The sequence below is a fragment of the Camelus bactrianus genome, chromosome 3 (assembly GCF_048773025.1).
Source record: "Camelus bactrianus isolate YW-2024 breed Bactrian camel chromosome 3, ASM4877302v1, whole genome shotgun sequence".
NCBI lineage: Eukaryota > Metazoa > Chordata > Mammalia > Artiodactyla > Camelidae > Camelus > Camelus bactrianus.
Window position 1 is genome coordinate 42,034,417 of NC_133541.1, and position 16,786 is coordinate 42,051,202.

General features: G+C 33.3%; 1 protein-coding gene across 2 annotated transcripts in view; it reads left to right on the top strand.

The window, feature by feature from the left end:
- The window catches only part of NDUFAF2 (NADH:ubiquinone oxidoreductase complex assembly factor 2), a 153,577-nt gene that overhangs the window by 87,697 nt on the left and 49,094 nt on the right, over nt 1-16,786 (top strand). For both annotated transcript variants that reach the window (XM_010966257.3, XM_074358768.1), the window contains one exon: nt 651-740. In XM_010966257.3, the coding sequence (XP_010964559.1) occupies nt 651-740 (90 nt within the window). The remainder of the gene's footprint in view (nt 1-650; nt 741-16,786) is intronic.

Consider the following 16,786-nt stretch of genomic DNA (forward strand, 5'->3'; position numbering starts at 1 on the left):
GCTGCAAATGACATTATTTCATTCAATATTCTATTGTATATATGTACTACATCTTTATCTATTCATCTGTTGATGGACACTTAGGTTGCTTCCATGTCTTAGCTCTTGTAAGCAGTGCTGCTGTGAAAACTGGGGTACATATATCTTTTTGAATGAGAGTTTTTGTCTTTTCTGAATATGTGCCCAAGAATGGGATTGCTGGATTATATGGTAACTCTATTTTTAGTTTTTTAGGAACCTCCATACTGTTTTCCGTATTGAGCCATGAATATTGATTCCTTTAGACAGAAGCAGCAGCCACTGGCACTTCTAATATACTTGCAGAGTTTGAAGCAGTTAAACACTCTGTTATTCATTTAAATGTTTTTTATTGGCCTACAAATTAATTGATTTCTCTTTTTCTATACATAGAATCTAGATTTATTCTACTAAAATTAATTTTGCACACTATGGTAGGAAATTAAAATTTATAAAGTAGTTTAGAAACTGCTTTTTCTGATATACCTAATTCTAAATGGAATCTATTATTTTTCCTGTTAATTCTCTTATCATATGGGGAAGTGTGCAATATCCAAAGAGAAAATATTTCTTTTAGTAACTACTGTGTTATGAGTTCATTTAGAAATGTAATAATCACTTTTGTCTTATAGGACAAATTATTCGAGAGAAAAGAATTGTGGAAGCAGCAAATAGAAGAGAAATAGACTATGAAGTAGGAGACATCCCAGCAGAATGGGAAGGTAAGTTTCTGCTTTAGTAGTATCTTCTGGAAGGCAAATTGTTTAGATACAAAATCAACAAGAACATACATAATTTCCTATTTATTCTCTTTGCAAAAACTTTTACAACTGCATCAGTGAAACATTTTTTCAACTTTTTTTAAACTCCATTTCTTTGTAAGTTGTGAAGTTTCCACATTATAGTAAGGGAATGCATGTATAGAGAAAAGAGCTATGAAGCATTAGCAGTCCTGGGACTGGGGTGAAGCAAACAAAGCTCCTAAGATGCAGAATTGAAGGAGGCACTCACTTTGATGTGCTGGTCCTGCACTTGAAGAACCTCAGGGTTTGAATTCTGTTTCTGGTACTCTCTACCCACATGAACTTGAGAAAGTAACTCATACTTCTCAGTCTTAATTTCCTCTTTTACAAATCGTGGCTAATACTTGCTATAGATACCACTTGGAATATTCGTTCAACTTACAGTAACCCCATTAGCTGACCCCATGTTTAGACAAGGATGGACACTTGCTCCCTGTTAGGACTTTGGAATTAAAGTGAAAAAATCAAAGAAAGAGAAAATAGTAGCAGTCTCTCCATATGGCTGAAAGAAGCATATGAACTCAGTAGCATGTGGGTGACTATCTTTGATCCACTGTCTAAACTTTGCTGCAGAAAAAGGTGATTTACTAAAAAGAAAGTGGAAACCAGTCTGCAAAAAGGAGGACAGTTGACCTTTGAACAACACAGGTTTGAATCAGGTCCATTATATGCAGATTTTTTTTAGTAAATATGTACTACGATATTACACAAACCACGGTCAGTTGAATCTGCAGATGCAGGACGGCAGATATGGAAGTCCAACTGTAAAGTTACTGATTGGATTTTTGACTACAAGGGGGTCAGTGCCCTTAACCCCTCTGTTGTTCAAGAGTCAACTGTATTCTCGTTCTATTTCTTTGTGAATGAAGTTCAACTGCAAGTCTGCCTTCAAGTTCTTAGTGCCATCCCATATCTTTGTTGTAAATTTCCCCTTTTCCCTTAGCAGTTCTTAGCCTAGTAAGTGCTCAGTAAGTATATATTGAATATATGAAATCTAGCTTGAGTTAGCTTTTGTTATTTTCAACAAAAAGAACCTTAACTAAAATGCCAATACCTATCTTATTATCACTTAACATTTATCAAGTGTTTACCTGTACCTGGTATTATGCCATTGCTTTATAATCATTAATATTGTTTTAATCATCACAACAATCCTATGAAGTAGACACTGTGGTTATACCCAGTGAATAGATTGGGAATCTGAGTTCTAGAGAGATCAGATAAATTGGCTGGATGATAAGCTACACACTGTAAGCAGTAGACCCCTTGCTTCCTGGTGAGTGTAGCATGATACCTTATATATAGTAGTGATAGGGACTGGGTTATTTTTATGTCAGCATATGGGTTTAAATATTTCCCTGGAAATGTCTTTTCCATTTTTCCTTATTAGTTATAAAAATACTAGAACTATGAGGAAGGAACACAAAAATGGGTAGATACTAGAGACTTTTTGAAGAAATACAGACTATAAGCTGGCAACTTCTAGGAATAATTGAGCTTTCTTCTTTTAACAGATTTTCCAGTGTTGTAAGCTATGTTTGCAATTCTCAAATAATGCTTGTGCCTTCCTATAATGAGCCTATTTTATCATTTCTTCCAATGATAGTATGGAATTAAAATGTTTATAGAAATAAATTAAGTTATAAATAAACAAATAGGTAATGACTCATTTTTCAGCCTTTGAGACTTTCAGAGAATTAGAATGAAGTTCTAATGCTTTTTATGGCTCTGTCCTGATCTAGTAATTCAGCATAACTGTCCTGCAGGGCATACCCTTAAAACAAATGTATTAACCAAACACTGAAACTAAAACTATTTTTATAGTGTTGTATATCAATTAAATAAAAAAATAAGAATTCCATACTATAAAAAAGTAAAGTAAAATATAAATAAATACACAAAACATTGTATACAGACAGGGAAAGGAAAAAAACTTTAAAAATAAATAAGTGTCAACCCCAAATGAATCAAAAGTATTTTCAGGTCCAGATGAATATTATATTAGCAGAGTACAAACACCTACAAGCTGTATATCTTGCCATAATATATATTAGACAATGTGCCCTTTTCATTCATTTGCTTAATAAACATCTATTGAGAACTTCTGAATTCATGGAGTTTATATTCTGGAATGGGAGAATAGGTGGAAGAAAGACAATAAACTAGATAAATAACTATATTGTATGTTAATGGCCACAGAAAATAAAACAGAGAAAGGGAATAGGGACTGTTGGGGAGGGTTTTACAGTTTTAAATAGTGTAAAGAAATGGACTTGTTGAGAAGATGACTTTGGAATAAAGGCAGAAAAAGGAGTTGATCATGCAGATAAGAAGCAGAGGAGCATTCCTAGAGAGCAAGTGCAAAAGCCCTGAGGCATAAGCATGCCCATTTTTTAAGGAATAGCATGGAAGCCAGTGTGACTGGAACAGAGTCAGAGGGAAAGTAATAGATGAGGTTAGCAAAGTAACAGGATGACCAATCTTGTAGGGCCTTAAGGACCATTGTAAGGACTCTGGCTTTTACTCTGAGTGAGACTGGAAGCCACTGGAAGATTTTGAAAAGAGTAGTCATGTGCTCTCAGTTATATTTAACAGGACCACTCTGGTTGCTGCATTGCAGAGAGACTGAGGGGGAATAAACAAAACATGGCGATGGTATTCTCTTGTAATAATTCAGAAAAGAGCTAATTGTGGCTTGGACTAGAGGAACAGTGGGAGTAGAAAGAAGTAGTTGCATTCTGGATCTGTTATAAAAGTAGATCCAAGGAGATTTGCTGACAGATTGGATGTGGAATGTGAGAGAAAGAAGTCAGTGATGATTCTTAAACTTTGGGCCTTACCTGGAAGAGTAGAGTTGTTGTTGCCTGAAAGGGTCAAGACTATGGGAAGAGCAAATTTGCGGGGTGGGGCAGAAAGGAGATCAATTTTGAAAATGTGAAACTTGAAATATCTGTTAGACATCCAAGTAGAGATATTAAGTTGTATATAAGCCAAGAATTTAGTGGAAAAGTGTGGGCTGGAGATAAAAGTTGGGAGTTGACAGCAAATAAATGGTATTTAAAAGCCAGGAGGCAAGATGAGATCACAAAGGGAATGTATATAAATAGAAAATGAGACGTTCAGAGACTGACCCCTAGGCTATTCCAAGGTTTAGAGACAATGAAGACGAAAAAGCAGTCAGAGAACTAGGAGAAAAAAGGAAAGGCATCATGTATTGGAAGCCAAATGTCAGGGAGGAAGAAGCGATCAACCAGTCAAATGAAGACTGAGAATTTAATCTTTGCTTTAAGAATGGAGAAGTCAGCTATCCTGCCAAAAATAGAGTGTTAGGAACAAAAGTCTGATGGAGAAAAGCATAGCAAAAGAGTATTTGGAGAGACTGAGTATAGATAATGGTTAGTAGGAGTTTATCAGTAAAAGGAAAGAGTGTTGAGGCAGTACCAGGAGAGGAAGATGGAGCCAAAAGAGGAATTTATTTTGTTTTAAAGAGAGTAATAACTGAATTTTGTAAGAGTGACTAGAGAGATCCAGTTGAAAAAAAGGCATTAATAATGCAGGAGAGAGAAAGTCCTTGAGGAAGCAAGTTGGGGACAGGATCTAGTGTACTTGCGGAGAAATTGACCTTTGACAAGAAAGTGGAAAGTTCATCAGGAGTAATAGCAGAAAAGTATACAAACATGGATGCAAGTAGACCAGTAGATGTGGTGGTGATAACTTGTGTAAATTCCCTTTTGATTCCTTCAAGTGAAGCACAGAGAGATTAAATAACTCCCAAAGTACAAACAGCAGCTACAGCCACAATTTGAACCCAAATTGTCTTTCTCCAGTCTTTATTCTTAGTATTATATTACTTCTTAATGATCTGGCTAATAAATTAAGTACAAACTCAAGTCAATATTTGTCGAATGAATGAATTTTAAATCCAAAGTGTATAAGGAAGAGACATTTGGGGGACTTTGCTGACTGGCTGAAAATAGTCCGTTTTAAAAAGACATGGAACGACATACCGAAGCAATTGGTTTCAAACATAAAGAACACTCAGACAAAGTTCATCTATGGGAGATATTACAGAACTAGCTACTGAACAGTCTTACAAAGTTTCAGGGAATGTTTTAAGTTTAATTCATGGCATGATTTGTACTTCTTACATAGACCTCTCAAAAGTTTTATCTTCATAATTCAGATAACATTGTATATTCTATTTGTATTCCTTTTTTGCTGTTTTTTATAAGTTTAAGCTTATTTTTTAATAATAATGATAATAAACATTATTGATGAGAACCCTAAAATACGTGCAAGGTAGAATATACTAGGAAGAGACAGAAACATTCTGATCCAGTGTTTCTTTTTAATGGAACATTAAGCTTTACTTATAACACATACTCATTAAAATGTGAGAATAACATTTCAGAATAAAGTCAGGTAAAAATTACTTTTTTAGACATATTAAAATATACCTGCCTATCATTAATAAAATTAGTAAGGATCATCTCAGCATAAAATGTCATATGATCCTTTTATTGCTTTATTGTTGTTAAATAATAATTAACATGTTTTTCTCAAGCCGTAGGAACTCCCTACCAAGAATTTTCAAAGTTAACTTTATAAAATAATACAGGGCATGATGATATTCTGGTCCCAGCATCAGAAGACATGGGTTATGCTCAGGTTTTATAGTGGCCATTTTTACCACTATGATTATTGGATCAAACCTCTCTGCTTTTCATCTGTAAAATTAAAAGGCTGGGTTCAGGATCCTTTAAAGCCCTATCTGTCTCTAATATTCTATGATTATGTGACTCTACGTATCTCTAATCAAATTATGTCCCAACCCAGAGTCTCTGGACCTACTGTTCAACCAGATTGCCTGTCTGGGAATTATTGAGAGTTGATTGTGATCTCCTTCATTAGATGATAGGATAGCTACATGTATTAATTATCAATTGCTATGTAACAAATTACCCCAAAAGTTAGAGGCCTAAAACAACAAACATTTATTACCTCAGAGTTTCCATGGGTCACCTAGGCATGCCTTAGGTGAATCTTCTGGCTTAGGGGATCTCACAAGGCTACAGTAGTCTCAAGCCTCCTCTCAGGGCTCATCAACTTTCGAGCCCATTCACATGGCTTCATCATGCCATAGAAGATCTACTTCCAAGCTCATTCAAATGGCTATTGCCTGGTTTCAGGTTCTTCCTGGCTATTTGACTAAGGGAGTTAGTTGCTTAATAACTGTAGCTTTGTAAGTCTTAGTCAGGTACTGTTAGTCCTCCAACTTCATTATTCTCTTTCAAGGTTGTTTTGGCTATCCTCGATTCTTTGCATTTTCATATGGATTTTAGAATCATTTTGTTAATTTCTACAGAAATGCCTCCTGGGCTTCTGGTTGGGATTATGTTGAATCTATAGATCACTTTGCAAAGAAAATTAACATTTAAAACTGACATTTTAACAATAAAGATCTTCTGATCCCTGGACATTGTATATCTTTAATTTAGGCCTTCTTTAATTTCTCTCATCAAAGTTTGTACCTTTTATTGTACATATATGACACATCTTTTGTCAGATTTATCCCTAAGTGCTTTATATTTTTGATGCTATTGTAAATGATGTTTTTTCCATTTTAATTTCTGATTGTTGCTATCAAATATTTCAGTAGGTTTTTATATATTGATATTGTATCCTGTGACTTTGCTAAACTCAATTATTAATTATACCTTTTTTGTCAGTTCCATCAGATTTTCTACATAGAGGATTATGTTCTCTGTGAATAAAGACATTTTTATTTCTGTCCAACCTGGATGTCTTTAATTTATTTTAATCTTGCCTATTTGCATTGACTAGAACCTCCAGTAAACTCCTGATAGGATAGATAAGAATGGACTTTTCTTTTTTAATTTTAACTATAGTTGATTTAAAATATTGTTAGTTTCAAGTGTACAACCTGATTCTTTTCCATTATAGTTTATTGCAAGATATTGAATGTAGTGCCATGTGCTATACCGTAAATCCTTGTAATTTACTTTATGTATACTGGTGTGTATATGTTAATACCATACTCCTAATTTATCCCTCACCCTCCTGTTTCCCCTATGGTAACCATAAGTTTGTTATCTTTGTCTGTGAGTCTGTTTTTGTCTTGTAAATAAGTTGATCTGTGATTTTTTTTTTTAGATTCCACATATAAACGATATATTTGTCTTTCTCTGCCTGACTTACTTCACTTAGCCTGATAATCTCTAGCTCCATCCATGTTGCTGCAAATGGCAATATTTCATTCTGTTTTATGACCGAGTAGTATTCCTGTGTGTGTGTGTGTGTGTGTGTGTGTGTGTGTGTACTGCATCTTCTTTAGCCAGTCATCTTTTGATGAACATTTAGGTTGCTTCCATGTCTTGGCTATTGTGAATAGTGCTGCTATGAACACTAGTGTGCATGTTCATAGAGTTTTCATCTTTTCCAGATACGTACACAGGAGTGGGATTCCTGGATCATATGGTAACTCTATTTTTTGTTTTCTAAGGAACCTTCAGACTGTTTTCCATAGTGACTGCACCAATTTATATTCCCATCAACAGTGTACAAAGGTTCCCTTTTCTCTACACTTTTTCTGGAATTTATTATCTGTAGACTTTTTGATAATGGCCGTTCTGACCTGTGTGAGGTGGTACCTCATTGTAGTTTTATTTGCATTTCTCTAATAGTTAGCAGTGTTGAGTATCTTTTCATGTGCCTTTGACCATCTGTATATCTTCTTTGGAGAAATGTCTGTTTGGGTCTTCTGTCCATTTTTTGATTGAGTTTTTTTTGCTATTGAGTTACGTGAGCTGTCTGTATATTTTGAAAATTAAGCCCTTGTCGGTCATATCATTTGCAAATATTTACTCCTAGTCCATAGGTTGTCTTTTAGTTTTGTTGATGGTTTCCTTTGCTGTGCAAAAGGTTGTAAGTTTGATTAGGTCCCATTTGTTTATTTTTGCTTTTATTTCTTTTGCTTTGGGAGACTGATCTAAGAAAATATTGCTATGATTTATGTTTGAGAATGTTTTGCTTATGTTCTCTTCTAGGAGTTTTATGGTGTCATGTCTTATATTTAAATCTTTAAGCCATTTGAAGTTTATTTTTTGTATATGGTGTGAGGGAGAGTTCTAACTTCATTGTGGCTGTCCAGATTTCCCAACACCACTTGCTGAAGAGACTGTATTTTCTCCATTTATATTCTTGCCTCCTTTGTTGAAGATTAATTGACCATAGGTGTGTGGGTTTATTTCCAGGATGTCTCTTCTGTTCCACTGATGTCTGTGTCTGTTTTCATGCATTCCAGTACCACTCTGTTTTGATTACTGTAACTTTATAATATTGTCTAAAGTTTGGGAGGATTATACCTCCAGCTTTGTTCTTTTATTCTCAGGGTTGCTTTGGCAATTCTGGGTCTTTTGTGGTTCCATATAAATTTAAGTATTATTTGTTCTAGTTCTGTGAAAAATGCATGGATATTTTCATAGGGATTGCATTAAATCTGTAGATTGCCTAGGGGAGTATGGCCATTTTAAAATATTAATTCTTCCAATCCAAGAGCAGGGGCTGTCTTTCCAATTCTTTGAATCATCTTCAGTTTCCTTTATCAATGTTTTATAGTTCTCAGCATATAGATTTTTCACATCCTTGGTTAGGTTTAGACCTAGGTATTTTTTTTTAATGTGATTTTAAATGGGATTTTTTACTTTCTCTCTCTGATAAGAATAGACATTCTTGCCTTGATCCTGATATTTTATTCTTTTTATATCTTTTGATTGGATTATCTAAAATTTTGTTTAGAATTTTTTTATATCTGTGTTCTTGAGGAATACTAGTTAGTAATTCTTTTTCTTGTAATATCTTTGCTTGGTTTTGGTATCAGGATAATACTGATCTCATGAAATGGGTTTGGACATATTTCTTCTCCAAAATTCTGTAAGTATTTACAGTAAGTATTTGTGTAGAGTTAATATTACTTCTTCTTTAAATGTTTGAAAGGCTTCACCAATGATGCCATCTGGGCCTGGAATTTTTAACTACAAATTCAGTTTCTTTATTAGACAAGATATTCAGGTTATCTGTTTCTTCCTGAGAGACCTTTGGTAGGTTGTATTTTTTAAAGAATCTGTTCATGTCATCTAAGTTTCCACATTTTTTGGCATAAAACTGACCATAATGTTCCCTTATTGTTTTTCATATCTTCAAATTCTGTATGGTGTTACCTTTTTTATTCATTGTTGTTATGGCTGAATTGTATCCCCTCCAATTCTGTGTTGAAGTCTTAGCCTCCAGTACCTCAGACTATATTTAGAGACAGTCTTTAAAGAGGTAATTAAGTTAAAATGAGGTCCTTGGGATGGGTCTTAATCCAGTATGACTAATATCCTTAGAAGAAGAGGAGATTAGGACACAGACATGAACAGAGGGAAGACTATGTGAAGGCTCAGGGAGAAGATTACAATCTACAAGCCAAGGAGAGAAGCCTCAGAAGAAACCAACCATGCCAACACCTTGGTCTCAGACCTACAGTATCCAAAATTGTGAAATAATAAATTTCTGTTATAGCACCAAATCTGGGATACTTTGTTATGGCAGCCCTAGTAAACTAATACATCAGTTCTGAGTATTGTTTATGATTCAGTTTTATTTCTTTTTGTGGGTTATTAGCTTTGTCTCCTTGTTTTATTACTTTCATGGTTGCTTTAGGTTTTATAGACTGTATCTTCAACATATGAAAGTCTTTCTTTGTGTAATTATTCTGCTTCATGTAGAGAGCAAGAACCTTACAAAAGTATACCACCATTTTTTCTAACACTTCCATTATTATTGTCATATATTTTAGTTCTACATATGTTACAAACTACACTGTACATCATTTTTATTTAAATAGTGAACTAGCATTTAGAGATATTTAATTAATAAGAAAAATATATTTATCCATATTGTTACCATTTCTAATGCACTTCATTCATTCTTGTAGATCCACATTTCCATCTGGAGTCAGTTTCCTGTAGTCTGTAAGGCTTCCTTTAACATTCTTTAAATGTTAGTCTGCTGATGTTGAACTCTTTCAGCTTTTATATGTTTGAAATACATTTTTAAAGATAGTTTAAAGATATTTCTCTGGATGTGGTATTTAGGTTGATAGTTGCTTTCCTTTCAGTAGTTTAAAGATACTCTACCTTATGCAGTTTCTGTCAAGAAATCTGTTGTCATGCTTATCTTTATCCTTCTGTATGTAATGTATATTTTCTTCTTTAGCTGTTTTAAAGCTTTTCTTTTTTTAACTGATTTTGAGCAATTTGATTATATGTACCATCATTTAGTCTCTTGTGTTTGAAGTTTTTGAACTTCTTAGACCTGTGGACTTAGTTTCCATCAAATTTAGAAAAATTTTGACTGATAGTTCTTCAAATATTTTTTTTCCTATATCCCTTTCTGTCCTCTCTTTTGGGTACTCAGTTCACAATTTTAGGCTGCTTGAAGTTGTGTCCTAGCTCATAGATGTTCTGTTCACTTGTAAAGACGTTTTACTCTTTGAGTTTCAATTTGTATAGTTTCTCTTGCTGTATCTTCAAGTTCACTAATCTTTTCTTTTACAATATCAAATAACCATTAATCCATCCAGAGTATTTTTCATTTCAGACGTTGTAGTTTTCATCTCTACAAGTTTGATATGGGTCTGTTTTATACCTTTCAGGGCTCTACTTAACATGTTCCATCTTCCTTTAGCTTTTTGAACATATGGGGCACAGTTATAACAGTTTTAATGTTCTTGTCTGCTGATTCTACCATCTGTGTCTGTTTTCAGTTGGTTTTGGTAAGTTGATTTTTTTTCTGCTCAATATGGGAAGTATTTTCCTGCTTCTTTGTTTGCTCGGCAATATCTGATTGGATGTCATACATTTTGAATTTTTGCCTAGTTGGATACTGGATATTTTTATATTCCTGTATATATTCTTGAGCTTTGTTCTGAGACACAGTTAAGTTACTTGGAAACAGTTTGATCCTTTCAGAGCTGACTTTTAAGATTTGTTAGGTGGGACTAGAGCAGAGTTAATCTAGGACTAATAATTCTGCACTATTGATGCAAATCATTTCTAAGCACTCTACTCTGACCCATCAATCATGAGGTTTTCCACCCTGAGTGGCGGGAACTGACATTAGTCTTGCCCCTGTGTAAAACCCGAGTACCGTTCCTTCTGGTATTTTCAAGTGGTTCCCTTCCTGACCTCAAGAGTTCCTCATTCACATGATTTGTGCTCTGCTGACTACTTGGTCCTCTGCTAATCTTCATCCAAAATGTGCTCTTTGTGTAGCTGTCCCGTTTGGCAGTCTATCCTGTGAATTTTAGTCATCTTGGTCTCCCTAGACTCCCAGCTCCATCTCCATAATTTAGGTAGTATGGCAAATTTTGTCCAGAACCCTTCCCTGTGCCACAGCCTAGAATCTCTCAAAGCAGTAAGCTGAGACAACTGTAAGGTAACTTTTGTTTATTTAACATTCTCAGGGACTACTGTATTTGTTACTCGATGTCCACTGTCTTAAAAATTGTTGTTTCACATAATTTGTCCCAGTTGCTCCATCTTGGCTGGAAGCAGAAAGCAGCTTTCTTTCAGTTAGCTTAATGCATTTGAGATTCATTGTGTGCTTGCACGAATCAGTAGTTTATTCCTTTTTATTGCTGAGTAGAAGTCTATCATATTGATATACCAGTTTGTTTATATATTCACCATCTGAAAGACATTTGGGTCATTTACACTTGATAGTAATTGTTAAGTGGAGCCACTGTGCCATCTGAATATCTTCTTCTTTTTGACCAGATAGTTTTTATTTGATTGGCTTTTTTCCTATTTCTTTAGTTTTTAGAGTTCTTTATATATCCTCGATATAAGTCCTTTACCATCTATGTGATTTGCAAATATTTTTTTCCCAGTCATTTTCATTCTCTTCATAGTGCATCTTGAAGAGCACACATTCTTAATTTTAACGAAGTCAAATTTGTGATTTTTTATGCATCATCATGCTTTTTCTGTCATATATAAGAAATTTTTGCCTAACCCAAGCTCACAAATATTTTATTTGATGATTTCTTCTAGAAGTTTTAGAGTTTAGGGTTTTACATTTATGCTTATGATCCATTTTAAATTAAATTTTGTATATGGTGTAGATATCAGTCAGTTTTATTTTTTATATGGATATCCAATTTTTCCAACACTATTTTTATTGTATTAAAATACACATAGCATAAAATTTACCATCTTAATCCTTTTTAAGCATACAGTTAAGTGGTATTAAATACATTCACATTGTTGTGGAGCCATCATTACTCTCCATCTCCATAATTCTTTTCAGTATGTAGAACTAAAACTCTATACCTATTAAACAATAACTCCCCATTCTTCCTTCCACCTTAGCCCCTGGTAGCCATTCTCTGTCTTTATGATTAGGATTACTCTCCCAGGACTGTGTTTTTAAACGACCATCTTTTTTTCCATTGAACTGTCCTTGCACCTTTGTCAAATGTAAGTTGGCTATGTATGTGTAGCTCTATTTCTGCATTCTCTATTCTATCCATGAATCTGTGTCTGTCCTTTTCCCAGTGCCACACTGTCTTTATAATTGAGGCTTTGTAATAAGTCTGAAAGTAAGATAATTTTTACCCTCCAACTTATTTTTCAAAATTGTTTTACTTAGTCTGGGCCCTTTGTTGTTACATATGATTTCTAGTATCAGCTTATTCAATTACTACAAAATATTCTAGGGTTTTGATTGGAATGCATTGAATCTGTAAGTCAGTTTAAAGAAGATTAAGTTTTCTAATCTATGAATGCAGGCTATTCTCTCCATTTCTTAGCTTTTCTTTCATTTTTTTATATCAGTAGTCTTCATAGTTTTTAGCTTACAGATCTTGCACATATTTTATTTAATATATAAGTGTTTCTTAATTTTAGGGGCTATTACTAATTGTTTTAATTTCAGTTTCAAATTATTTAGTGGTAACACATAGAATAATGATTGATTTTTGTACATCAACCATGTTCCTTACATACCTTACTAAATTCATATTTTAGTTTATTATACATATACATATATATATTCTTTTTCAGATTCTTTTCCATTATAGGTTGTTACAAGATATTGAATATAGTTCCCTGTGCTATACAGTGGGTCCTTGTTATTTCTCTATTTTGTATATAATAGTGTGTATCTGTTAATCCCAAACTCCTTTCTTTTGTATTTCTGTAAGTCTATTTCTGATTTGTAAATAAGTTCATTTGTATCATTTTTTTAGATTCCACATGTAAGTAATATTGTATAATATTTATCTTTCTCTGACTTACTTTTCTGACCTACTTCACTTAATATAATCTCTAGTTCCATCCATGTTACTGCAAATGGCATTATGTCATTCATTTTCATGGCTGAGTAATATTCCGTTGTATATTTATGCACTACATCTTCTTCATCCAGACATCTACTGATGGACATTTAAGTTGCTTCCAGGTCTTAGCTATTGTAAATAGTGCTGCTATAAACATTGGGGTGCATATATCTTTTCAAGTTATAGTTTTATCTAGATTATATGCCCAGAAGTGGGACTTAGATAATATGGTAAGTTTATTTTTAGTTTTTTAAGGAACCTCCATACTGTTCTCCATAGTGGCTGTACCAGTTTACATTCCTATCATCAGTGTAGGAGGGTTCCTTTTTCTTCACACCCTTTCCAGCATTTATTATTTGTAAAACTTTTTAATGATGGCCATTCTGAATGGTGTGAGGTGATTCCTCATTGCAGTTTTGATTTGCATTTTTCTGATAATTAGCCATGTTGAGTATCTTTTCATGTGCCTGTTGGCCGTCTGTCTTCTTTAGAGAAATATCTGTTTAGGTCTTCTGCTCATTTTTTGATTGATTTGTTTGTTGTTTTGATATTAAGCTGTGTGATCTGTTTATATATTTAGGAAATTAATCCCTTGTTGGTCTCATCATTTGCAAATATTTTTTCCCAGTCCGTAGGTTGTCTCTGAGATTTGTTGATGGTTTCCTTTGATGTGCAAAAGCTTTTGTTTAATCATGTCCCATTTGCTGATTTTTGCTTTTATTTCCATTACTCTAGGAGGTGAATTGAAATAAATAATACTATGTTTTATGTCAAATTCTGCCTATGTTTTCCTCTAGAAGTTTTGGCATATCCAGTCTTTCTTTTAGATCTTTAATCCATTTTGTGTTTAATTTTTAGTTTACCATAGACTGTTTTGAAGGTTGCTTATATAAACAATTTCTCCTTTATTCTAGTGTATGTTTTTCCTTGCCTTACTGCACTGCTGATTGAAAGTGTACAGGAGGGTACACATAGGTTATATGCAAATACTGTGCGATTTTATATAAGGGAGTTGAGCATATGTGGACTTGGATAACTGTGAGAGTCCTGGAATCAACCCCCCGTGGGTAGCAAGGGATGACTGTACTTTAAATCATCTCTAGATTACTTATAATACATAACACAATGTAAATGCTATGTAAATAGTTGCCAATTCGTGACAAATTCAAATTTTGCTTTTTGGAACCTTCTGGAATTTTTTTTCCAAATGTTTTTGGTCCATAGTTTGTTGAGTTTGTGGATACAGAACCTGTAGATATGGAGGGCTGACTGTAACACATTTTGTTTATCCATTTCTTCACCATTGGGCATTTAGGTTGTTTCCACCTTTAGGGTATTGAATAATGTTGCTGTGAACGTAAGTGTACCAATATCTGTAGATTTAAATTTATTATCTAAATAGTTGCGGCAAATTTAGATGATCTGAAAACTCCATGTAAAAGGTAGAAATTGTCAGGATAATATAGAAGCCAATATATCAAACAAACTGACTTAATTGATATTTATAGAACACTCCACTGAATAATTACAGAATGCACTTTTTTTTTTTCATATTCACGTGAAGCATTCACCAGGATAGGCTACATACTCCTTCCAAAAAGTGGGAGGAAGGTATACTTTTCTACTTATTTTATGAAGCCAAATTCACCATACCAACTCCTGACAGAGACAATAAAGAGAAGAATACTACAAACCAATATCTCACATAAACATACAGGCAGAAATCACTAACAAAATATTAGCAAACTGAACCCTACAATAATAGAAAGGGTAATATATCATGACCATGTAGAGTTTGTCCCAGTAATATAGATTCATTTAACATTTGAAGATTAACATCTCCCCATTTCCCCCACCTCCCTGCCCCTGCTCACCACCTCGCTGCTACTCTCTGCTTCTATGAATTTGACTTTTTATGCTCTACATAAAAGTGAAATCATGCAGTATTTTTCTGTGTCTGGCTTATTTCATTTATCCTAATGTCCTCCAGGTACATCCAGTGTTGTCACAAATGGCAGATTTTTTCTTTTTTAAGGTCAAATAATATTCCTTTGTGGATGTACATACCATAGTCTTTTTATTCATTCATCTGTAAATGGACACAAGTCATTTCCATATCTTGGCTATTGTCAACAACTGCAATGAACATGGAAACACAGATATTTCTTTGAAATAGTGATTTCGTTGCCTTCAAATATATACCCAGAACAGGCATTGCTATATCATATGATAAGTTTTTTATTCTTTTTTTGGTTTTGGTTTTGGTTTTTTGTTTTACTTCTTTTGAAGAATATCCATACTCTTTTCTATAATGGCTGTACCAATTTACATTTCCACCAACAGTGCACAAGGGTTTCCTTTTCTCCATATCTTCACCAATAGTTATCTTTTGCCTTTTTGATAATAACCATTCTAGGAGGTATGAGATGATATCTAATTGTGGATTTTATTTGCATTTATAGTCAGCATATTAATAAAGTAAAGGAGAAAAACAATAAGTTAATTCAAGTTGGTACAAAAAAATGTTTTGACAAAATTCAACACACATTCATGATTAAAAATCTTCGCAAACTTGGAATGGGAAGTTCCTCAACCTAATAAAGGACGTTAAGAGGGGAAGAAATTTTTAGATAACCTCATCTTTAATGATGAAAGAGCACTTTCCCCTAAAATTTGAAATAAAACAAGAATAGTTTCTCTCACTATATTTATTTCATATTATTCTGGAAAATCAAAGTTAGTATACTAAAGCAAGGAAAAGAAATAACACAAATACAGTTTGGAAAGGACAAAGTAAAACTATTCACAGATGACATGATTATGCGTGTAGACAATCTAAAAAAAATCTGTAAAAAATTAATGAATTTAGAAGTTTTCAAGATATAAAGTCAATATGCTAAAATCAGTTTTTATCTGCATTCTAATATCAAACAGTTACTAAGTAAAATTTTCAATTATATCATTTCAAATATCATTAAAACATGAAGCATTTAGGTATAAATTTACAAATATATGTCTCTAAGACCTGTACATTGAAAAAATACAAAATATTGCTGAGAGAAGTTAAAGACCTAAATAAATGGAGAGATTTGTAACGTCCATGAATCAGGAGTCAGTGTTTAAAAGATATTATTTTGCCTCAAACTGATACATAGATTTAGTGCTTTCCCAATCAAAATGCTCACAGGTTGTTTTTTTTTTAAATGATATATTGATTCTAAATTTTATATTAAAATGAAAAGGACCTATAACACCTACAATATTTTTTAAAAAGAAGAGTAAGATTAGAAGATTTAACTTTAAAAAGCTACATTTATTAAGATAGCTTAATACTGTTATAAGGATAGATATAAAATTAATGGGAACTAAATTGAGAGTCCAGAAGTATTCCTATCCTTATATGGTCAATTGATTTTTTTTTCAATGAAAAAAGGAAATTCTTTTCAATAGCTAGTGTTGAATAACTGGATTTTCATATGGAAAAAAATAATCTCTGATCTTGACCTCATTTTATCTCTAAAAACTTAACTTGAAATTGATCACAGACCTGAATGTAAAGTTA